Source organism: Pempheris klunzingeri, chromosome 23, assembly GCF_042242105.1.
Source record: "Pempheris klunzingeri isolate RE-2024b chromosome 23, fPemKlu1.hap1, whole genome shotgun sequence".
In the NCBI taxonomy this organism is placed as follows: domain Eukaryota; kingdom Metazoa; phylum Chordata; class Actinopteri; order Acropomatiformes; family Pempheridae; genus Pempheris; species Pempheris klunzingeri.
The window spans coordinates 17,912,220-17,937,473 of NC_092034.1; the positions used below are offsets into that span (position 1 = coordinate 17,912,220).

The 25,254-nt window shown below is 41.3% G+C and overlaps 1 protein-coding gene across 1 annotated transcript; it reads right to left on the reverse strand.

Annotated features, from left to right (window-relative positions):
- Positions 1 to 2,972: 2,972 nt before the first annotated feature.
- Positions 2,973 to 8,045, reverse strand: serpine1 (serpin peptidase inhibitor, clade E (nexin, plasminogen activator inhibitor type 1), member 1). Its single transcript, XM_070854608.1, has 9 exons — positions 7,975 to 8,045; positions 6,252 to 6,490; positions 5,612 to 5,836; positions 5,271 to 5,465; positions 4,949 to 5,147; positions 4,720 to 4,820; positions 4,487 to 4,573; positions 3,556 to 3,639; positions 2,973 to 3,457 (listed from the first exon to the last, which is right to left on the reverse strand). The coding sequence occupies exons 2-9, from the start codon at positions 6,487 to 6,489 to the stop codon at positions 3,411 to 3,413; spliced, it is 1,176 nt and encodes a 391-aa protein (XP_070710709.1). The 5' UTR covers position 6,490; positions 7,975 to 8,045; the 3' UTR covers positions 2,973 to 3,410.
- Between the last annotated feature and the right edge of the window lie 17,209 nt (positions 8,046 to 25,254).

Genomic DNA, 25,254 nt, shown 5'->3' on the forward strand with positions numbered 1-25,254 from the left:
CAGCAGTTCCGCCTCTACTGAGCATGCGCAAAGTAAAGATGCCCTGAGTTTGGTCTGGCAGGTAACACCTGAGGGCCCTCTGTCTTCTGGGTGATTCTGTAATGCCACATGTTACATAATATGACTGTCATTAAAAGTAATTGAAAGGATTTAAAAAGTGTAGTAATTAGCCTTCTTATGGAGAGCAAAATGTCCCCACCCCTCACAAATCACCCTGGTCTGAGTTTAACTATCTTGCCGACAAACAGCAGGTGTTAAAATACAGTCTTAAAGTTGCTTTCTATAAAATCACATGATAGCGTCACCATGATGATTTATGATCATCTAAAACGTACACTCCCAGGGGCGAACTCCACCATGGAACAATACTGAAGGTCTCAGTTCAATGCCTGATGCAATGTAACAGTAAGATCTGCTATATCTCACTCAAGGTTAGCTAAAGAGTGTTTTATATATATATACATATATATATATATATATATATATATATATATATATATATAATTTGAGAGCCTGCTCTAAAACAATCTATTTTTCATGCAGTTTCTTTTTTACAACACTCTACATTTATTCATTTTTCTCTACTGTGTTGCTTATTTTCACATCATCTCTAATTTCTGTGCTTTGGTCTTTAATTGTGGAGCACTTTAAGATGTCTGATCCAGAGAACTGCAAATAAATAATCTCACTTGACTTATATTTCCCCCTTTGCAACACCTGCGGTAAATGATTTTCCTGTGAAAAACATATGATGGTGGTTCATATTGACGTCACTCTCTGATACATACAGAAGGCTTGCTGAAATTGAGTTTGGAGGAAGGACGCAGAAAGATATTGAAGTTTCATGTTCTTGAATGTGAGGTACACACACACATATATATATATGCGTGTGTGTGTGTGTGTGCAGAGGATGTGGGAGCTATGGATACTTCAAAACCCAACATCTCAGCTAACCAAGCTATTAGCTCAGTGTTCCAACATCCGCTAACGAGGATTGCTATCACAATTAGAGATTGAGGAGGTACAACAAACATGTTACAGCAAGGGGGAGCCAGGAAGACAGGTCAGAGGGGGGGTTTCATCATCACCCCATACTCCGAGATTGGGAATCAAGCCCCAAACCTTGAGAGAGATTCCATGAACACAAGGGCAACTGACCAGAGATTGAAGAACATACCCGGCACGCTTGCTGCCGATTACCAAAGTAACAAAGTAAGTAACTAGCAAGTAAGTAAGTACCCTCTGAAAGTCTGCTAGAAGATGTGAATCCAGCACTACAGACTATCCCTTGGACCATAGCTGAAACCAATCAGTTGATATGCACCACAGCAACAGTGATCCTAGAGATGCTTGGGTTCAAGATGAACAGCATAAATCACAAAGAGGATATCAGATACACAGGAGAAGCAGAAGCCAGGAGAATAAATAGGATGTTTTCCACTGAACCATCACAATCGAAGAGAGGGAAGATGATCAGAACTGAGGGAGTCGCCCTACCAGAAGGCACCCTGAGACTGTACACTAAGCGGAGCGAGGGAACCAAGATCCAAAAATACGTCAGGAAGATGGCCCCCAGAGATAAGCTTCTAAGTGAGCACCTCAATAAATCCTACTGGTGGCTAGAAAAGGCTGGTTTAAAATACAGCACAGAAGCATTTATCATGGCAGCACAAGAGTAGGCACTTAGTACAAGATCCATTGAGGTAGGGGTCTACCACACCAGACAGAACCCTAGGTGCGGGCTGAACAAAGATACTCCGGAAACAGTCCAGCACATAATAGCAGGGCATAAGATGCAGGCCGATACGGTGTACATGGGACACCGTTAACAAAGTGGCTTGGCATAGTGTACAGGAATATCTGCACTGAGTATGAGCTGGAAGTCCCACGGTCAGAATGGAAGACACCTCCCAAAGTGGTTGAGAATGACCGAGCTAAGATCCTGTGGGACTTCCAGATCCAGACTGACAAACTGGTGATGGCTAACCAACCTGACATCATATTAATTGACAAACAACCCGAAGAAGGCAATGGTGATAGACAGCAACATCAGGAAGAAGGAACATGAGAAGCTTGAAAAATACCAAGGGCTGAAAGAAGAGCTAGAAAAGATGTGGGGAGTAAAGGCAACAGTGGTGTCAGTGGTGATGGGAGCACTGGGGGCTGTGACCCACAAAGTGGGAGAGCGGCTACCACATTCCTATTGTCAGTGCTATAGTTGCTGTTTGTTTTCTCTCTCTCTCTCTCTCTGTCTAACCTCCACCCAACACGGACCCTGACAGAAAGCCCCCCCCTCTGAGCCTGGGTCTGTTCCACGTTTCTTCCCGTTAAAGGGGAGTTCTTCCTGCCACTGTGTCCTAATATAATATCTGATGCTGCTCATGTGGGCATTCTTGAATCCTTAATGTTGAATTCCTGAATCGTTGGGTCTCTCTCTACTTAAAGAGTTTGGTCTAGACCTGCTCTTTATGGAAAGAGTCTGGAGATAACGCTGTTATGAACTGGATAAATAAAGATTGATTGATTGATTGATGACATTGACCAATGGCGGCTGTAAAGTTGGGTCCAGGGGTGCGTTTAGCACATATGTGTGCCTGCCCCTGTCTGGTAGAAAGCCCTGAAGGCAAACGTTTGCCGTGTGCCAGAAGTTTTCAGTTTCCCTTTGCTCTTCGGCTCTGTCCTGTGTCCACTTTGAATATTTTTGCACAGTGCATAGTACTGGAACCTTCCTCAATCAGACATCAACAGAACTGAATATGCCAATATCCCACAGTTACCATTTTTTGCAGCAGAGGACTGCTGTTCATCAAAGGTTACATAGTCTTGGCTTAATGTGTGTTTGGTATGGCCACATCTAGTGTACATCATATTGCTTTAAATTAGAGAAGCCATGACATTTGACTGCTGATACACAGTGAGGTCAGAGAAGTCAGCACAGATCTCAACATCACTGTAATTACAGAGACTGCAGCTTTGTAAAAACATAGTATTTTAATAAATATAAATACTGCAAAATACAAATATAATTTTGTGACAACAAAGCAATAACAAAAATAGACATTAGAAACAATGCTGTAAAAATAGAAATAGAAAATACATCTTTTTTTACTCATGTGGTCATCAGTCTGTAGTAAAATCTCTCTGTGAAGTGCATTGGTGTCTGTTATGCCAGACAGTAATCTACCTGATTAGTTAACTTTCCTTCATATTTCTTACTGTCTTGCCTACCACAAACATTCAGAGAAATAAATTAACAGTCTTTGTGTATTCAGCACATTATAGATAAACCTTTCTGTGTAATAATGATTGTAATAAGTCATATGAACCCTGTAGGTGCAGTATGGTCATCATGTGGAGTATGAGCAGCAGTAGTCAGACACAGTGGGATGAAGGGAGGGCTTCAGAGTGGGTTATTGTTGTTGAGGGTGGTTGAACTGACCCATGAAGAGAACAGCACCTGGACGTAGGAAGGGAAACATGAGACACAGCTCACACACTACCTGGACTGCTCAGCTCAATGGCATTTTATAATGATAAACACATCAAGAGTGTTACCTGTTTGTTTGTGCTGGATGAGGAAGAGGAAGGGTCGGTTTAGAGTGATCTCCTCGACTGCCATACGAGAAAACATCACAGCAGCTAACAGAGGGAATAAACGAAGAACAGATCATGTTAAGTGGTGCAGTAGGCCCTCTACAACATTTAGCTGTGGGCTCTTTCTGGAGCCCAACATGCTCGACAACACTCCTGAACACAAAATGGCCCCATGTGTTCAAATTTGTTTGTTTTAATTTAATTAAAGACATATTTATCAAATATTTATCAAATATTTAGGAATATGTGCCATATATCCTTAATATATATTTTTTAAAAGTCTTAAAGCTATATTTGACACAAGGTGCTTTACTAGATAAGGCCACCAATTAGATCATTATCCCTGCCTTAGTCCTTTCATTTCACTGTATGGTGCACATTCTCAGACCAATTTACATCAACCAGTTACCATTCATTCTTCCACCTCAAGAAATCCATTACTAAGTTTGATATTTAGTGTATTTTTGCCACTCTAAAAATAACATAACTACCATTATGAAGACAAACAAGCTCTGTGGTTCTTCTTTCAATTTTGACTATTCATCTCGTTTAACAGATTTGGTGATTGAAATAATTATAATGGCAATTTTTAATGGCAGCATGCTTAAAGGATAATTCCAGTTTATCACAACTCTGGTTGTATTGTCATAGTTCTGGCCATCGTATTGTGTGTTTCGCTTTGTAAGTCTGATTATTATTAGTGCTAGTATTATTGCTGATAGAAATGATGCCCTAAAGTTCTAAAGAAAAAAATAAAATTTTGAAAATGATGCACTAATCAAAGAGAAAATGTCTAGTCTCCCTGCATGAGCCAGGGGAGTCTAAAACTGTGTGTGTGTGTGTGTGTGTGTGTGTGTGTGTGTGTGTGTGTGTGATTCAGTATTGAGCCTACCTGTTGCTGCTGCTCCCTTGGTTCCTTGCTCATTCACCTCGATCTTCACTCTTTGCAGAATCTTGGACACACACAGCCTCTCATCAGCTGGAGGGCAGAAACACATGCAGATTAGATTCATAGTTCAGCTCTGAAGGAGCTCCAGATATAACTAATTAAATATGAACAAAATATGAATTAAATGCAAAAAATTTATCTTTTCAGATTGGGGGTGATTCTTCCCGTTCACTTACTGGTGATGCGTGTGAAGTCAGCGGTGGCCAAGTTGAACATGTCTCCCAGACCCATGTTAAGCAGAGCAGTCTTCAGATTCACCTCAGAGTTCAGGGTAAACCTACAAAAACACATGAAAATCATCATTTTCCATCTAGAGCTGGTAAAACTATACTTGTCTCTCTGAAAGCATACTTTAGATATGTTAATGCTATCTACCCACAGGCTGCCAGACCCTCTCTCCCTCACCTGGGCATGGCCAGCTGTCTCTTGACATTCCTCAGCTCCTTTCTCCACTGCTGAATCCTCTGGCTGCTCAAATCTGCACTGAGCATGCTCAGTGGAACTTCAGGCTCAAAGGGTGACACGAGGAGCATGCTCAGGGAGTCACCTTCGTACGGGACCTCAATGACATCATAGTCCACCCCATCAGCGGTCACAAACTCACCTGTGAAATAAGGAGAAGGGGATAGATGAAAACTTCCAAGCAGCACACAAACTGTCTGTCATCTTTGGATCCCAGTATCAAGCTTAGATAGAGAAGTGTACTGGGTAAGTGTGTTGAACCTACCGTAGTTGAAGCGGTTGGTGAGTCTCATCATGTGCACGGGCACAGTGCTGCCATTGGCACAGTGGAACATCCTCTCCTGTGTCAGTTTGGAGTCAAAAGGAACCTTCCAGAGGCCTTGAAAGTGGAGTGCATTAAGGAGGACTAGACGGGTCTCATCAGTCAGAGATCCAGATGCCAAGAACTTAGGGATGGCACCTGCAGAGGAAAGCAAAGAATAAATATAGACCTCAAAGGAGTCCAGTGATGATAGTAAAGTAGGCAGGTCACTTAAAGCAAAGCTGATGGTGGAGGCAGAGGAGTATCCAGCAGATGACATGTTGTTAGAGGGGTGGTGTTAGTACCTGCAGTGTGGTCTGAGACCCATGCGTTGATGACGCCGACTGCCTGGTCTGGCTTGGTGAAGTCCACCTGGTGAGGGTGGGTCTGAAATGCCTTGGCCAGGGCTCGGCGGTATCCCTTCTCTAGACTCATCTTCCTCTCCACCATTATCCCGCTGACTGTCTCCAACCCCTCCTCACTGGACAGGTCCCTCTGCAGGAGGCGCTGCTGCCGAGACATCCCTCGCTCTGCAGGAGAGGAGAGTGTTTGTTTCATGGTTACACCAATTTACCTTCTCCCTCCACCGCCCCAGTCTACCAAATTCACACATTTATTTACCCATAGACTCATTTCACCTCTGTTCTGTTATTATTATTGCTGCAAGTCCTAAGTGTTATGTCTGTCACCTATAGGCTTGTACAGCTACAACAGTGAGACTGGGAGGCCTGTAGAGGGCGCTGCAATACCAGTAGTCCTACTGAGCGCTGGTTGTGTACATGTACACTATATGGCTGCTAAGGATTTGATAGAGGAAACTATAGAGCAGTTGTTTTTTCTTTTTTTTGTAAAGGCTATATATTTTTCCCCATATACTGTTATCATTTGTTGTTATATTAACAACATATCCTCCAAATCATCTTTTCTAATCCACATATCACTCACCTTGCAGAGTAAAGCCCATAGCAGTGGTTAAGGCCCTGTGGGTGTTCCCAGCAGCACCAAGCTGAGCCATGGCCAGGACAGAGGCCACGCCGTACGGGGACAAGGCCACATTTTCGTGTGCAGAGCTCTGGGCGAGCTGTGAGAAGACCTTCAGGCCAAAGTCAAGCTGCTTGTCCTGCAGAGAGCCCAGGCCCACTTTGCTTACTGTCAGCAACAGGAAAATACACCGGCAAAGCATCCTGGCACAGAGAGAAAAGAGTAGGTTTAAGTTTGATTGTGTCATTCAGATCCAGTGTCCCTTTCTTGTACTGCGTTCATAGCATCTTATCCCAAATGAGGGCAGAACATGGATGGATATCTTCAGGACAAAGTGTTGCCCTGTGCCCAATATGTTCTTCACAGATGAAGAAACTGTCCATTTAAAAGGGAAATGAATCTGTGGAGGAACAGTGAACTCCACATTTGTTTTGGAGCGCATTGTTTCTGTTTTCTCATTAAGAATTCTTAATGAGTATATAAAGACTTTACAGGAGATACTGCAGAGAAACTCTAAATAGCTCTCAGATGTTTTCAATCCAAAATGGGGAGGTGGGAAAGAAGCCATGGATATTTTTGAGGTTCCAGACAACTATCAGGGAAGTTTAAAACTCTCTTGCCGAGCCATCAGTAGCCTGACTGTGAAAGTTCAAAAATGTTGATTTTCCTTATAAATGAAGGTAATCCTGTATTGATCACCCAAACGGTAAAGATTAGTGTTACAGCAGCACAAACACAGAAATTAGTACGGATAAACAAAGAAACCTAAACATGTACATGTAAGTATATAAAGTAAATTAAGTAAAATAGACCAATGACATTACAGACAACAGCAGTACACACACAGTTGCCACAACTAGTATAGTACTGCAACCTGAAGTGGTATTCAACTGTAGGCCTCCTCACATCCGAACCTACACCACACCCTTGATCCTCTTCCTTTCTAATGTAGGATCCAACCTCAACTTGCTGAACTAACCCTTTAAATTTTGTGAAGGCACGAACATAGTTGTGACCTTGCATTTACAAATGTGCGTGTTTGCGTGTGTGAGTGTGTCTGTGCTGGTGTGTATGTGTGTATGACGCATGCAGGATATGTACGTATTCTTATCAGTGTGTTAACTGGAAAACTTGTGTGTCAGTAATGTTGGTTTTCCACTGCAGGGTGTCCTGTAGGTACAGCAGCATCACAGAGGTGGCACTGGGTCGCAGGTCAGTGCTGCAACCTCAGCCTCTGTTTGCAGAGACAGTTACCCTCCTGCCTCGAACAAACACGCTTTCACTGGTCACCACAAAGAACCACACAGAGCTTGACTTCACTGCTGTGCATTAGTAAGAGAAGCCATCTGCCACCATGAACATTACTTCTTGTTCCTTGTGTGATTTTAGAGTTTCCTTCCAAAGCACCTTCCAAAACAGGCACCTCTTAATAATTGTAGTATCAGATGAATAGATCTACTGTCAATCAGTCTTACCGACACATTCACATGTACTTCAGATTCTGTACTTCAACTGGTCAAATTCAAGACATTTTGAGATAACGTGTTGCTATAAATGGAATCTGGCAGTGATTCCATTTCCTGTGGATTTGCGCAGCTCTGTTATTGCAACCTAACACTCATATCATATCAGATGTATAATTCTAAGTTCTAAATCTCTGAATGTTTATTCCAGTTGTAGTTCTTACCTTTCGGTTGATTTGAGTCAGATGTTACAGTGCGTCTCTGTTTCTTCTTTTCCTTCACTGCTGCCGCTGCTTGAGTGTGAATGAGTTTTTTTTCTTTTTATAGAGTAGAGCTGCATGGTCTGGGGCCCCACCCCCCTCCTACGCAAGCACACACACACACACACACACACACACACACACACACAGAAGTTAGTAGAGACGATGATGTCATCCGACACTGTCTGGACAGGCTTCCTTTACATGAACACACACATCCACGCTCCCGCCCTCTACCTCTCTTCTGCCCGAAGCGTGACAGAACATTTGGAAAGTCACTTAACTGTTTTCTCTGTCTCACACACATCGCTCTGGCATGTGCAGGAAGAACAGTGTTCTAAAAAGAATTAGGTCCAGTCATATTTTTTCACTCATGGCAGTCAGAGAAGCGTATCTCCAAGTCCACAAAGCACATGTAGGCTGGATGGGCGAACTCCCATGACCCCTGCAACAACCCCACATGGGTAAAGAGCTGGTCCACTGCAGTTAAGACCTGAAGGATTTCAGATATATATATACAGCAGAAATCTATGTTGTAGGAGACTATTCTTTCACACACATTTACACACTGAAGCTGCTTCAGGAGCTAGTTGGAGCTCAGAGTCTGGCCTGGCCTGGACTTGGAGGGATCTAAGCAACACCCACCCTAATGTATTTTCATTTGGGCTGAATATTTTGGAGGTGTTCACGCAGCGATACTCCACATACCTGCCTTGACGTTTCCTGTGGAGATCATAATTCTTTGACTGAATCAGGCCAAAACACCCACAAGACAACCACTTTCACCTAAGCCAACATACAACGGCTGCTGTGGATATTCACATTCCCCAGTGGATGAATCCTAATGCTTTGGTAACCCCCTCTGACCCTTTGTTCAATACCACCGCCAAGCCAAAATGTCCACTTTTACACAAGAGATTAATGTAATGGGCACATTTCCATGGAATATGCTGAGCATTACATGCACTCTCGCCTGGGTCAAGCTAAAATGACAAGTTTACACACACTGATGCTCACAAGAGGATCGCTTTATCTGAGAGATATTTTTTACTACCAAACACAGCAGTAAGAGTTACATAGCAGGGCTTTAACATTAGCTTATCTTCCCTACAGTCACTGTTAGTAGAGCCACTGACTCTCACTTTGGTGAGTGACACAACAAAACACCAAATTTGGTTGTAGCATCCAGCATTCCTTATCCCACTACTCACCAAGCATCTGGTAGACAGGACAGAGGGAACTAAACCAATCTGGAATGAGGCCTGTGGCAGACCCACCAAGATCTTTATTGAAACCACTTTTTCTCTTGGAAGTTAAGTTAAGACTTAACTGCCTCAGCTGTGTTTTGGTGCTCATTCAGAGAAAAAGGCTCATCGAATTTAGTTTGCAGTGCTCCCAGCTTTAAAACAATGACAACAACAGTGACAATGTTCAGTGTACTTTCTTCCAAAGAAATAATCAATCACTGTTATCATTACCAGGAACACCGAACATCATCAAGTAACACACAAGGTGCATTCAAGATTAGCAGAATGTCCCTCTGTGAGCGACTAAAGGCCTCACTGTTCAGACCAAGTGACTGGTGAACTGTCTCACGCTCGCACCTTTCTGACATCAGCACTGGGGGGACTGCATGTGTGATTTTCCTAAACCAGAAACCAAGACGCATCACAGCCACTAATTGTCCAGGTGAGTGGAGGGTGGTTCTTTGGTTAAATAATCTCAACGCTCGCAAGACACAAAGATGAGATGAGATCATGAAAATAGGGTTGTTCCATCATTTTTCCCAGCAGAGCTCTTATGTTCAGTGCTGTCTTGCTCTAATACCAAGGAAAAGGACAAACCCAGGCTATAAACTGAGATGACACGGTTTAGGAACTAGACTGCCCTGATGTCATCGTCTTCTGCCTTTCATCTTTTTCATGTCTGGGGGGGATATTTATAGGTCTATTTACACTGTCTTATGCTTTGTACTCGCCTTGTCATACTGCTTTAGTTCTGTGTATTGGTGGCTGTGTTTGGGTGTTGTTGCACTTTATTTGCCTTGTTAAGGGAAGACAAGGCAAGTTTTCTTGTGTTGCATATTTCAACAAGAAGGCAATTCAAAGTGCTTTACATAAACCATTAAAGGCATTGTGCAAAAGAAACTAATTACAAAAAGACATTTAAAAACTGTAAAGAGCAGAAACAATAGACAAAAACAAGCTAAGAAAAAATAAAATAGGTATAAAATTAAAGGATTAAAGTATAGTGCAGTGCAAGAAATTCACAAATCATCTGTTTTAATGAGTAAACAGAATAGTCTTTGCTGCTTTCCATGTGTAACTTTGTCTCTGGAGACAGAAAGCAGACCTGTCCTGTCCAAGACCATCTGAGATGTCTGGATGGTTCATAGCAAAGCAGAAGTCATTCACTGCTTCACAAACCAGCAGCGGTGTTTGAAATCAATTCTTTAGCAGACAGTCAAAGATCTGAGAAGTGGAGTAACGTGATAAATCACATTAAACTTTATTCTCTTTATTCTCCAGTTAAAGAAGCTGCAGTTCCCACTGATAACTTCGAAATCTGGCTCCTCGTCAACAAACAACCACAGAGATGAGCTGTTCTAGCTTTGAGTGAAAGGTCGGTGATATCATGAGTTATTTAAGGAGACCTCTGCTTCACCACCGCACATGTCATCTATCTGTTTGTTTACATAATGTTGCTTAAAACACATAGATGCATCAACACGTTTCTTTGTCTGACTTGGCCCCCACAATCACTGGGGATTCGGTACATTCCACATAAGGTTGTGAATGGAAATCTGACTTGTACCACCCACTCAGTTCTCTGCGTGGCTTCAGGAACATGGAAATCAACTGTTTCCCAGACAACACACAATATCACCCACAGACTTGGTAGTCAGTCAATCCCGAACTACCTTTACAGTTTTTGCAATTTCTGTAGTAACTATACAGTACATCTCAATTAGTATCAATTTGATACATCATTTGACATGTAATGAGGAGGCCTTTTTTAAACAGTTTTACAAACAGACTTATCAATACTTAATATAACATTAACTGAAGCTTAACAGATCTGTTATTAGCCATTACCGGGACGTTTTGGTTAACCAGTTTGTGAAAAATGTACCTGGCTGTACTTGTATCTTGACCTGCCAGATGTGTGACTGAATGCGACTGGACCAAAGGGCTCAGCACACTCCTCGTGCCTCACGCCAGCTCCTGTGCAGCTGCATGCACGCTGTCCACAATTCATTTGTAAATGCTTGTGCTCACAGTCGTGTGGGGGTTGTCATTCAGTGCTGTGGACAAATATACAGAGAGGCATCTATGATGGTAGGAAAAGCTACATGTGATGTTCTTTGTACTAAAACAGTGCCAGACCTCTTCTTTGTTCTTCTATTGGCTATCTAGAGCTAAACACGTCCTGGACCAGTTTCTCTTGGATAAACTGAGATAAAGCCGACATACATTTTCTCATCCAACTAAGACGATCAATATTTTTCTGAAATGTTCGCTGAAACCTTTTCAGTGTCCCAATAACAACAACATTGTAACGCGGTGCCAATCCCATTTTGAGTGCTAGTGTTCCACAAAGTTTTCCAGTCCTGGGATGTTTGAGTATTGTCAATGTATACATGTTAATGGAAACAGAAGGAGCTCCTTTTTTACAAAAAGTAGAGAAAAAGAATCATGTGACCAAAGCCATTGAATTAGCAGCTGTCAGAGAAACTTAGCTGATCAAATGTGCTGACAGAAGTTTCACCACATTTTTTTACCACAATTTAGGGAAAGATCTCTTAATGACTTCCCGTGAATTCTTAGCAACTGTGTTTATTTAGTTATGCGTTCCCCCTTGAGGCTAAATGTTCAAGTGTACAACAGTAAACAAAAACATCTACTCACATATGTTGCCAAGGAGGAAACGTTAAAGAGCCATGGAAAGGGTAGTGAACACATGGTGTACGGTGAGTAAGAGAAGACGGAATTCCCTGTTTCACTTGCTGACCTTTTGGCCTGCAGGTTTTGCGTCTGGCACTGGAAAAAATTACAAGTAGACTTGAGTGTTTGTGTTTCCTATCTGTGTTTGTGTTCCAACCATTAGGAGACACCTGAAAAACACACTGGAGGTATAGACTGAGACAGAAAAAGACTAAACATGTGACAAATGTCTCATCAGACTAGTCTGAACCAGTGAGTTTTCATTTGTATCAGCAATAAAATATTGTGGAGCTGCAATTTCTTTTTGTTAGCTATTAGATGTTTTACCAAAAACATGGAAGCTGACACCATCATCAGGCCACATGACAAACAGCAGACTTCTGTCTTTGCAGTTTTTCTGATTTTATTTGAATTTGCATATTCACAACATTTACAGTGAAGCACATGTTGGCAAGTTTAAGTTTCAGAGGATGATGTGATGAAATGGGAGAGGAATAAGAACACTGTTTGTCTTGATGTCTGGATTTATCTGCCTCAGACACTAATGTTATGAATAAGACTTCCTGTCAACCAGGGTCGTCTGTGGCTCCGAGTCAGCATGTTGAAGTGTCCTCGGGCAGGACACTGAACCCCAATGTGCTCCTGAAGCAGCTTCAGTGTGTGAATGTGTGTGAAAGGATAGTCGCCTCCAGCTTCTTCCTGCGTGAATGGGTGAATGAGGATGTGATGTAAAGGTCAAAATGACTGGAAAGCCTCTGTACAAATACTCGCCATTTACCATTACTGTTTGCCCTACATGAGACAAATAAATCCAGACATTAAGACAAGTTGATACTAAACACCCTTCAAAGTAGCTGTACTGAGTCTGTAAAACAGGATAAGGCTGTTTATAAGACGTGTTGCTTAGATTAGTAGTTTATACTTTCAGTGTTATTTCTAAAAAGAATAATAGAGATTACACCAACACAGTTTTGCTGATACAAATAAAAACTCCCCAGTTCAGACTGTTCTGATGTTCATTCATCACGTATCAAGTCTTTTTTCTGACGAGTGGACTACTACATGAGAGTTACAGAGGTATGTTGAGCTTAAAGCCAGAATTTGCAATCCCTCAAAGGTGGCTGTGTTTTAACCTGGCTAGACCTTGTATCCCTCATTATTGGACAGAGTAAGACCTAAATACACTTCTCAAGCACAATATATACATTTACTGCATCAAGTTTAAGGCTGAGAGCACACATCATATCATGATACCCATTATTTCTGACTGCTTCTGAAAGGTAGCTCACATAAAGCCTGGCTTTGATGGGTTTACTTGCTAGTATACCTCGTCAGTGTATCCAAATGGTATCTCAAATTTAGAGGGAAACACAAACACTCAAATCTGCAGTGTAATTCTTTCCAGTGCCAGACGCAAAACCTGCATGTCAAAAGGTCAGCTGCTGTAACAGGGAATTCCTTCTTCTCCTACTCACTGCACACCGGATTACATTTTTTCTCTGACGTAAGTAAGGAGAGTGGAAAAATCCCTACAGTAACTAAAAAGAGAGTTTAAAGTGAAAGATGTGGATGATTGGATGTTAAACCTGCATGCTTGTAGTGTGAACACAGCATCAGGGTGGATGGCTTTAACACGTGGGATTGCTGTTGTTTTGTGATTTCCTACTCATGTTGTTTAATTTGCTGTTTACAGCATAGAGTGATAATGATTTTTCGACCTGGGCTTTATTTTTGAAAGCAAATCGAATCACAATGTTTTGCCGTTTAATTTGCAAGACTTATACATATGTATAATATGTTTTAAATGTATACGACACTAAATGTTCTGTTGCCTGTATTAGAGTGTATCAGGGAGGTGTTTGTGCAACTCTGTGGCAACTGTGGAACCCCTGGATGTACAAGGAGGACCAAACAGGAACAGCACTGGTTTTGTCAGGTTTTGTGATGTCACATCCGACAACAGCAGATGTCTCATGGGGCTGAAAAAAGGAAGTGAATCAAGGAGCAGAGATAGTAGTCACATTCTAGACTTCCCAGCAGCGAATGAGAAATAAGGTTATCTTATTTGTCTTGACATTTTTGGGGATGTGTTATGTTGCTTTGCCTTGAAAAACACAAGACAAATTGAATAGAGTTCTACTGAGTTGGAATGTGTTGCAGGTGCCAAGAGAATTGCAACCAAGCATCCATCCATCCATTATCTATCCCGCTATTCTGTCAGGGTCGTAGGGGAGCTGGAGCCAGTCCCAGCTGACTTTAAGTGAGAGGCGGGGACACACAGAGACAGACAACCATTCACACTCACTCTCACACTTACGGGCAATTTAGAGTCATCAATCAACAGCAGGTCTTTGGTCTGTGGGAGGAAGCCTGAGTGCCCAGAGAAAACCCACGAAAGCACGGGGAGAACATGCAAACTCCACACAAAAAGACTTGATTCGAACCTTCACGCTGTGAGGCAGCAAAGCTAACCACCGCTCCACAAAGCTGACCCCAACAAAGCATCATAATCTTTTTCATACACCATCATTCATCATTCATTTCCTTTAAAACACACTGTATGATGTTTCCACCCAGTGTTCAAACTATGATTTTGCTGACATTGTTGCGTGATCTGCCACCTCTATAGTGAGGCAGCTAAAACCACTTCCTTAGGGTTAGGGAGAAAGTCCTGTGTCAGCAAATCAGTTCTCAATGTTAGAGTCAGATGCACCTTTGGAGGTAAAGTAAATTTGTTTTCAGTTTTCATTTCACATAAAGTTAAACCTTAAAAAGCTCATCGTTGATTTTGATGAAACAGACAGCTGGAGAGTCCAAACCCAACCCTGAATTGTGGTGTCATAGTCCTAAACTTTATATGTCTGTCATTCACTCCAACAACCTCCCTGTGAGTCAAGTGCGGTACATAAATGTTGTATTTCATTTCCTCAAAGGAACATTTTCTTTGGTAATGGTTTGGTTTTGGTTTTGGTTTTGGTTTACAGTAGAAGTGCAAGACGCATCCCCAACACTCAGTCCGTGCATTTAGACCACACTAGTTGTAATGAAGGTATGCATGGCAAATGTAGCTTAGTAAAAAGTAAGTAAATACTGGCTGAAAAATACACTCGAGTAAAGTACAAGCACGGTATAAAAGTACAGAACATTATAAATAAAGGCACAACAGTACTTAAAAATGCAGCTTTTCTACTCATGTGTGTTACTTGTACAGTGTTAGCACCCACCACTGGATAGGGACTGATAAAACTGACTCACCTCGCACTAAGAGAATGTATGGAAATGACACACTCATTCTTGATAAGCAACAGACCAAGAATGACCATAACGATGAATGACCTGAGAGCACTGCAGCATTATTCATGCTGCTAAGTAACCCTCAACAGCCCACTGTGTGGCAACTGAATCTGCCAGACTTTTCAGTTTGTCAGTTGAAATGAAAACTCAAAACTAAATCATCTTTCTCAAAAGAAAACTAAACTGATACTAAAATCCACATTAAATTGTCCAAAACTAACTTAAAACTAATGGCTACAACAAGCTAAATGAGTTTTACTTGTATTGATATTAAATAACTGATTGATTGATATTAAAAAACTAAAAACTGGCCTTGTAACACAAATACAGAATACCAACTACCATGTATTTGATCATTCATATTTGCCATTTCAGGACTTTTATTTTGGAAAGGTTTGGAGAAGGCATCTCTCTTTTAGGACATACGATAGGCTTAACTTCTAAAAAAACCCCACAAATGCAGACAGACCAGGGAACAATTTTTCCAGGAAAAGGAGATCAGGTATTGGCAAGAGTTCACGCCAAAGAGCAATATGTCATAGCAGGTATTCAATCCTGGACAGCACTAGTATCAGCTATAAATAGTTTGTCAGTTTAATCTTCATCATTACAGTGCTCTGTGTTCTTCCAAAGCAGAATTCATTTTGAATTACATATTTCAAGCTAAGGCTTAAGTTCCCAGCTCCGGCCTGAAAGCTGATCAGTTGATGCTGTTTATCTAACTACAAGATATAGTGAGTCTCTGCCAAGGCGTTCTCATCTGCCGGGACAAAGCCACATCGGTTTTGTCGGAGCACAGGAAACCAAAGCTGCCAGATACTGATGAATTAAGTTTGTATGAGGTATTAAACAGTGTCCGACTATTCAACTTTATTACTTTGTTTTCATAATGCTCTTGAAAGTTCACCAGCAGAAGAAGAAGAAAAACACCATTCTTACTGTATATGTCTGTCCACAGTTATATATATATATATATTCATATATATAATATATAATAATAACCAGTAAATATAATTCAATTCAATTCCTTTTAATCTCCACAGGGTGTAAGCCTGGAGGGGATCATGCATTTGGTTATGTGTGCGTGTGTGTGTGTGTGTGTGTGTGTGTGTGTGTGTGTCAGCGGCTAGTCTCGGAAAATACAGGAGCTACACAGGACAAAACAGGATACAGAAATTCAGGAGTGTTGACTCCTCACTCCTCCCAACAAGCCAGACGGGGCAGCAAGTCATCACAACAACTGCTTCAGTTTGAGATCACAGAGCAAAAGGCATTCGGCTTGGCTAAAAACAACTGATCTGAGATCTGAGATATATCCTTTTCTAGTTATAGTTATATATATATATATATATATATATATATATATAGATATATATATATATATATATATATATAGTTATAACACAGTTAGTTTTTCAGCTCCTATTCTGTATGATCAATCAATACTGTGCTGTCATTTCTGGCAAGAATTAGCTGGGTCAGTGTTTGCCGGCAGTCTACCGGTTGAAGTCTACCGCCTGGAGCCTTTGATAGTGCAGCTGTCCTCATGCTATTTCCTTAGAGACAAGACTTGGCTACCAAAACAAAAAATAAGATGCACCAGAAAACCAGTGTTCCCGGGGGCCTGCAGGCTATTGCAGTGATAAATATCAAAAAACTGAGCTGGAGCACACAGTGAGCGGCCTTACAGTGAGACTGAGAGAGTTGTGTAAGAAACAGAACGTACGGTGTAATCTTTAATGGTAAACCACGAAGCCAGTATTAAAAAGGAAAAGGAATGGAAAATTCCTTGGCTTGTGTTTGCCCGCATGTGGTTAGAGTTAGTAAGTGGGTGAGGTTATGTTGAATCAGACCGTTTGTACAGACAGAAGATACTGCATTCATGAATACACTTGCATTAACAAAACACTTCGACATACACAGTTACATAATCTGTTCTTTTGCCTCCATAAAGTCAGTTATGTATCGTTTGTTTCTTTGAACAGCTTATATGTTTGGTCGATATAGTTCCTGTAAAGTATCTCCTCTAGAGGGCTCCTCAGTTTCTTGGACTATAAATGATTCTGATGTTGCTTGAAGGTCTAGACTTACCCAAGTATTTTCTGATCTGCCACCTTTAGAGTCTTATCATCCTATTACAAAGTCACAACAGGCCCCTACATCACCCTTTGCTTCTGCTGTAAAACTCATGTGACCACCGACATGAGCTCTTGACCTGTGGACTAAGGCTGTTGTTTCCCTGATCAGGAGGCCAGTTATTGGTGTGTCTCCTCACTGTTAGCTAGCCCACACAGCAGAAATAATTGATTGTATTGCTTTGGACAGCAGTGTCAGTCATCAATCTGAAATATATCGGAAATATCCCCACTATTATTGGATGGATTGCCATGGAATTTAGCACACTCTTCTTCCCCTCAGGTTGAACTGTAGTACCTTTGGGGATCTTCTGACTTTCTCTAGTGTCGCCATCAGGTCACCATGCATCCATTATTTTAGTCCTGCAAGTATTTGGTCATAGCCCAAAGACATTCCCTCAGCTGTACTTTGTATTTACCGCTAACTAGCAAACACTGAGATGACAACGATCAATTCTGTTAACTTTGTGGCATGCTGATGTTAGTATTTATCTGAAAGCAGCACTAGAGCTGCTAGCATGGCTGTAGACACTTAGGCTGGTTCTAAACAAGGGGTGGAGCGGTGCAGCAGTAGATTCAGTCCTTTGTGTTGTTAGCTGCTGCTACATTTATTTGCACATCAAGCTCTGACTTACCTGCACCCCACCCCTTCCTCCCTACCTGCAGAGGAAAGTGACTCACTGTCTTCTTTTGACCATTTCTGAGCCACCCATGACTCTATTGTGTGTGTGTACACCCTCATCTCCCAGAACCTCGATAACAGTCTGCTGATTTCTATCAGGATCTGGGAAGAGACACAAATCTGTGCCCGAGCAAGGCAAAACAAATAGATAACTCCATAAGGGCATTTATGGCCTGTATCACAGAGTGTTAGCCAGATGACTTTGGGCTTAAACCACTTTTAACTAGGGCACATCACCATTAGGGGTGGCACAAATAATCAATATAACAGCATTTATTACCATGAATACAGGTGCCTCGGGTCAATATTTTCATTTTAATTGACTAGCCTTAGAGTTTCCTGCATTTTGCCCATTGACATTACCTTACCATTATATTCCTACTCACACATAAAGCAGGTCAGAGGTGATGGAGAAGAAGCTGCCATCTTCATACAAGTCACAAGTCAGGGAACACTTTGGTTTCTAGATGGCACAAAGACAATCAACAAATAACTTGTGGTTTGTAAATCCTGTCTAGCTCAACTAAAAATGCACAGGAAATACAACAAATATGCATAGCCACATCTTCACCCTGAACTTTCAAGAGACACCAACTGGAAGTAACATAAGAAAGCATTCCTTTGAACACAAGAGCCACCGCTGGTTTCACTGCAGGGACCTTAGGCTGTGCTGCTAAAAACAAAGGTTTCCAGTCATGTAGCAGACCATGCAGGGTTATGTAATGTTGAGCTGAGGGCTCAAAACCTTTGGATCAACAGGATTCTTCCAAAAGATATTTCTTCATTTGGTGTTGTGCTTTAGCTTTCCAAAGCCATCTGAGCCTTTTTATTCGTCATCACTGACTCTTTATCTCTCACGGCTGCTGCTGTGGCTCCCAGTGACTGTGGTTCAAAACAGTGTTACACAATGGGCATGATCAGACAACAGAGGCCCATCAGACTGATGATACTTCAGGCTGACAGACTCAAGCTGTCAGCTAATGCTGCAGCTACCATTCTGGATACAGAAGTTACGTTGCCTGTATTATTCTGGGAATTTGGTGGCCTGAGGTGAAATTTTCATTTTAGAGTTTAAAGATGCCAAAAGTAAATAAACAGTGACGTTATTCCCACCAGAATTCATCCCTAACAGGATATAAGAAAATGTACATTAGAAAATATGGAACTTTCCTTTCTTGGGGGGAGGCCCTCGCCCTGCTTTCACATGAATTCCAGTAGGAGGACTTCCTAAATCATCAGAAACTTTTTTTTTCCCCAGCCGGTACCTAAGCCTGACTTTAATTTAAATTTCAACCTGATTGTGCACTGTGGAAGGGAGACTGGCTAAATGTGTTCCATCTTTATATGTGGGGCCATTTGGTCTTTTACTACAGTGATTCATGCCTCACGGCACAAGTCAGCTTTCCACAGCTGTATTTCCCATCTTCCTCTGTGTGCTGGTAAGGGTTCAATCCTTGAGTTGTCAGTACGAGCCAAGACTCGACCTTGAGCACATTCTTCCATTTGCTCAATTCACAGTTGGGCTCAAAAAACACAACACGCTTCCAGTAAAGCGAGAGCTTCACAACTATAACACAAAGAGAAACAGAGAGCTGTTTCTTATAAATGAAGCACAGATTCTGTTTAACCAACCTTCTGTGTTAACCTAGGCCAGCCCACAAATTGACGATGCTTGTTTCCTCCAGCATGACTGGTGACAAGTGACTAGTCCCTAGTGAATGTCAGAGAACTAAATATATTTAGAACATCCGAGTCATTTTTCCCATGCAGCAGAACTTTTCCTTGGGTGATTTGGGTGACTCATACCACCGACTTTCTCAACAGCTTCTGCTCCCTTCACAGTTCATATGAGCAATAGACAGAAAAAGAGAAGGAAAACATGAGGAAAAAAATGTGTGAAACACCAGAGCCCTGTCCCAGCAGTCAGACTATGACCTCTGATGGGCAAGAAAAGTAAGAGCAATAGCAAGGAGGACCCAAGAGCCTGAGACCACATCGATGCACTCATCGATGATGAACCACTTTGTATGCATGTCTGTTCCAAGAAAAGCCTCATCAAATGCTTCAGATCTCTGACAGAGGTCACATGTTGCATGCACAATGGGTCAAACATCCCTTGTTGATAAGGGTAGAAACAGGTAAAAGACTCAATGAGACCGACTGCACTCCACAATACCAATGCAAAAAGCTGTAGCAGAACAGCATTCACCCAGATGCAAATGGTTTTACAGTAATTACTACCATCATCTAAGTACAATTAGTTTTAAAACCTGGATACAGCAACCCAGAACACATTATACACGATGTGCAGTCCTTAAATGTCACAAACAACACTACAAATTCTACAAAGTCTTTATTATATACATTAGATTATTGTAACCTTCATTTAAATAAACAAAATAGGAAATTAATCAATTTCTTTTTGGAAATACCAGAACAATTATATTTAGTATTGTTGGATTGTGCATGAACCATGTAGGGGTTAATTAAGGATAGGAGCTACACATGTGTTACTTCACACTCATCTGGTCCTGTCATCAAAGATTATAACATAAGTGATGTGCATTTACATGCTCCAAAGTATTTCACCAGAATGGGACGTGTCCCCATCTGCTGTAAAGTGACTCATCTACAAACACATAGTAAGCTGAACCAGCTCAGCCCCCCTCTGACTTGAATGGGAATAAAATGATTTGGTCGTGCGTCTCTCCTAGACATTCTAAATATTACCTGATGAAATGGATCAAATTTTGATAGTGAAATAAATCTTTCGGGGGGGTTGTGACACTCAAAGATGTCCTGAGGGCTTTTTTTTTTTTTGTCCAACTATTTCATGAGCTGCTGTGATACTGGGTTGAATCATGGAACGGTCAGCTGGAATGTCTGCTTCAGTCCTTACTAGATGTTGGTTGGAGGGGTGAAAAGAGGGCAAGAGGAAGATTTATGTTGTTTCATTGTGGACAACATGCAAACCTGTGACATAACCCACTGGTTTGTGGACTGCCGTCCTGAAGCCTGGAGTTTGGCTTTTTGCTCGTCGCCATCTTGGTTTGACACTTGGTGACACTTCATGTTTTTTTCCCAAAATGATGTACATCCATTTTTACACCTATATGCTCATCTGGGTTGTTTTAATATTTTAAATTCATCCTTTTAGTTTAAGGAAGACTTTCTGCAGGTTCCTTTTCAGGATTCATGTTCAGTATTCAGTATCTACAACTCAAGCTGTTTACTGACAGCTTCTTTCAGACAGCTGGGAGATTTGAACATAACTTAGCAACTGACTTAGTAGAAAAGTGTTTCACAACATTGCACTGTGGATAGTGCCTTTGTTTGCCTCTAATGCAAAATCAGTTTGCTTTGTGATTTCAGTTTGGTTTCAAAGTCAGACATCAGAAGTAAAAAGTATATTATTTGCCTCAGAGATGTAGTGGAGTAAAAGTAGGCCTATAGGTGGCAGAAAATGGAAATACTCAAACTAAAGCACCTAAAATTGTACTCAAGTAGAATATGTACTTAGTTACTTTCCACCATTGCATAATTGTCAATTGAGTCAATTGTTATGCAGCCTATAGTGTTTAGTTTTTGTTCATTTGATCAGTGAGCTCCCCACAGAGGTCTAACTGGACACCACAAACATGGTCTAAAGTGTTTTATCAGCTATATCTGCCATCGGTGCGGCAGGAGACACGAGCACTGTCTTTACATTAATGACAATGAGCTTAGTAAAAGAATACAGTCAGTTTATTCAGTCTATAAATACTAGAATGTGCCTGTTTCCTCAAATGATTCAGCATATTTTCCCACTGCGAATGTTGCTTGTATCTCAAGTTTGACATGAACAACAGCTTTCCTAAGGGTGGACACAGGACACTGCACTGTACTCTCTGCTTCACTCCAAAATGTTTAGTGTGATTCTGTGGATGGATGGATTTCTTAAACGACAGCTCAGATGGCTTCAAGGCTTTCTTTTTTAAATGATGTCCACAGATAACAGTGTTTTTACATTCATTTCATCATTTAAGCTGAGACAGACTGTTTGTTGTTATCATGCCAATGCTTGGCTGAAGTATACATTATACACAGATCACTCATGACAACCACTTTGTAAATGCATGTTCAACTGAATAAATGACTAAATACATTTATGAATTTGTCTTTTTACATTCATTAAAACATTGAGACCCACATGATTCCATATCAAAGTGCTGAGGAAATTTGAACACCTGCAACTCCATGACAACTGGGCAACTCCATCTGTTCACAAAAATCATGTGATATGATCAAAAGATTCAGAGGAGCCGCTGTCAAGGCAGAAGTGGTATCAGTTTGTTGTACAGCCACAAAACCTGTTTGTCAAGACAAGACAGGGTCAAGCTGTATCATTGAGACCAACGTTGTTTTCTTGATCTTCTCTGACCTTAACCATGTCATATTCGATTTGATTTCACCTTTTTAAGAGCAGCATCACTCCCACTTCAAACCAGTTAGAAGACAAAACAAAAAATACGGAAACACCTCATATCACATTAGTTTGGATTCAAACTAACCCTTTAAATACTAAAGTCACAAAATTGAGTGACTGAGACATGTTCTGCAAGGTAAAATGACTGAATGATTCTGTCTGGCAGCTTTGACTCAAGCACTATAACGGCTGTTTTTGATGGAACAATAAAAACAAGTTGTCATTGAAGGTTTTGCAAAAGTGTTCAGTATCATTTTGTACTTTTTCAGATTTTTCTATTTAAAGCGTTTACTCATGCTGTTGATAAAAAGTGTGGGTGGAGTCAACCATTCTAGACTGGGAATGTTCTAATAATAGAGACTGAGTGTGGTTGGAGATGAGGGGGCCCAGTGTCCTGGTGGTCGGGCTGATTAACGACAGGAAGTTATCTCATGGAAAATGAAAGCGTGTGTAAAATGAAGGCGTGTGCGTTTTTTTTTTTATTTATAGAATAAGACATGTTCAAATGTTAGCTCATTCTGAACACTCAAAGTTTGGGGTAGCCTCTGAGGGTCTTCACATGATAACTCCAAACAGCATGATCAACGTGGGTCTTTTTCTTTTGACGTTTTTTGCCTTTCCTGGGCGGTGAGGAGGCACAGAGGAAACAGAGGAACAGTCACCTGCTGCCTTTAGTCTGTGAGCACCTCTCTCTCTGCTGCTGAAGAACCCATTACTACAAACTATTAAAAAAAAAAACAAGTGTTCTTCTTCTATAACTTCTATAACTAAACTTCAAATCTTGCTAGACTTACTCAAAGGCGCCACCTGCCTGCTAACTCTGAGCACTGCAGCCTAGAAAATCATATTACACCAGAACATTTGGATTATAAACTTACTTTTCTGTATTTTTTACATTAGCAAGTGTGCCAGGTCAAGAGTTACATTGTGGAATTACTTGCCACCTTACACGTGTTTGAGACCATCAGCTGTGTTGTGCAGCCCTATGTGTCAACTGTTTTAATCCATGTTATGGCAAGAACAACTCAACTAAGTCTAAAATCTGTACTCTGGTCTGATGAGTCCAAATGTGAGATGTTTGGTTCCACCCCCCCATGTCTCTGTGAGACACAGAAAAGGTGAGCGGATGCTTTCTACATGTGTGGTTCTCACTGTGAAGCATGGAGGAGGAGGTGTGATGGGGTGGGGGGGCTTTGCTGCTGATTTATTTCAGATTAAAGGCACACTGAACCAGCAGGGCTACCACAGCATTCTGCAGACACATGCCGTCCCATCTGGTCTGAGCTTAGTGGGACCATCATTTGTTTCCCAACAGGACAATGAGCCCAAACACTCCTCCAGGCTGTGTGACCAGGAAGGAGAGTGATGGAGGGCTGCGTCACATGACCTGGCCTCCACAACCACCTGACCTAAACCCAGCTGAGATGGTTTGGGAGGAGTTGGACCACTGAGTGAAGGAGAAGCAACCAACAGCAGTGCTCAGCACCTCTGGGAACTCTTATTAGACTGTTGGAAAACCATGCAGGTGACCTCATGAAGCTGACTGAGAGAACGCCAAGAGCGAGCAAAGCTGTCATCAAAGCAGAAATTAGAGAATCTAAAATATCAAACATGTTCTGGTTTGTTTAACACTTTTTTTCTTACTCCATAATCCCATGTGTTCCTTCATAGTTTTGATGTCTTAATATTAATCTACAATGTAGAAAATGATTAAAAAAAAAAAAACTCTGAATGAAGGTGTGTCCAAACTTATGACTGGTACTATGTACCAGTGTCTCAGATTCTAATAAATTCTAATAGTCTATTTGAGGATTTTCAGTCAGGTTTTAGAGCGAACCATAGCACAGAGACAGCACTGGTGAAGGTTACAAACCACCTCCTTATGGCATCAGACAGAGGACTTCTCTCTGTCCTGGTCTTGTTAGACCTGAGTGCTGCTTTCGACACCATTGACCATCACATCCTGTTACAGAGACTGGAACAGTTCATTGGTATAAAAGGAACCACATTAAGCTGGTTTAAGTCCTATTTATCAGAACGATTTCAGTTTGTAGTCCTCCGTCCACACTAAAGTTAGACATGGAGTTCCTCAAGGCTCAGTGCTTGGACCGATACTATTTACCTTATATATGCTTCCTCTGGGTAATATTATCAAGAAGCACTCCACTGTTATTTCCACTGTGATGTAGATGATACCCAATTATACTTATAAATAAAGCCAGATAAATCCAATCAGTTGAGTAAACTTCAAGTCTGCCTTAAGGACATAAAGTCCTGGATGAGCAGCAACTTTCTGCTGCTAAACTCAGATAAAACTGAAGTTATTGTGCTCTGCCCTAAACACCTTAGAGACACATTTTCTAACAATATAGCTACTCTGGATGGCATTACTCTGGCCTCCAGCTCCACTGTGATGAATCTTTGTCCTTTAACTCCCACATTAAACAGATTTCTTTAATATTGCTAAAATCAGGCCCATCCTGTCTATAGATGATGCAGAAAAATTTGTCCACACATTTGTCACTTCTAGGTTGGACTATTGCAACTCCTTATTATCAGACTGCCCCAATAAGTCGTTAAAGACTCTCCAGCTGGTCCAGAACGCTGCTGCTCGTGTTCTGATGAGAACTAAGAGAAGAGACCATATTTCTCCTGTACTGGCTTCTTTTCATTGGCTTCCAGGAAAATCTAGAAAAGAGTTTAAAATCCTTCTCCTCACCTACA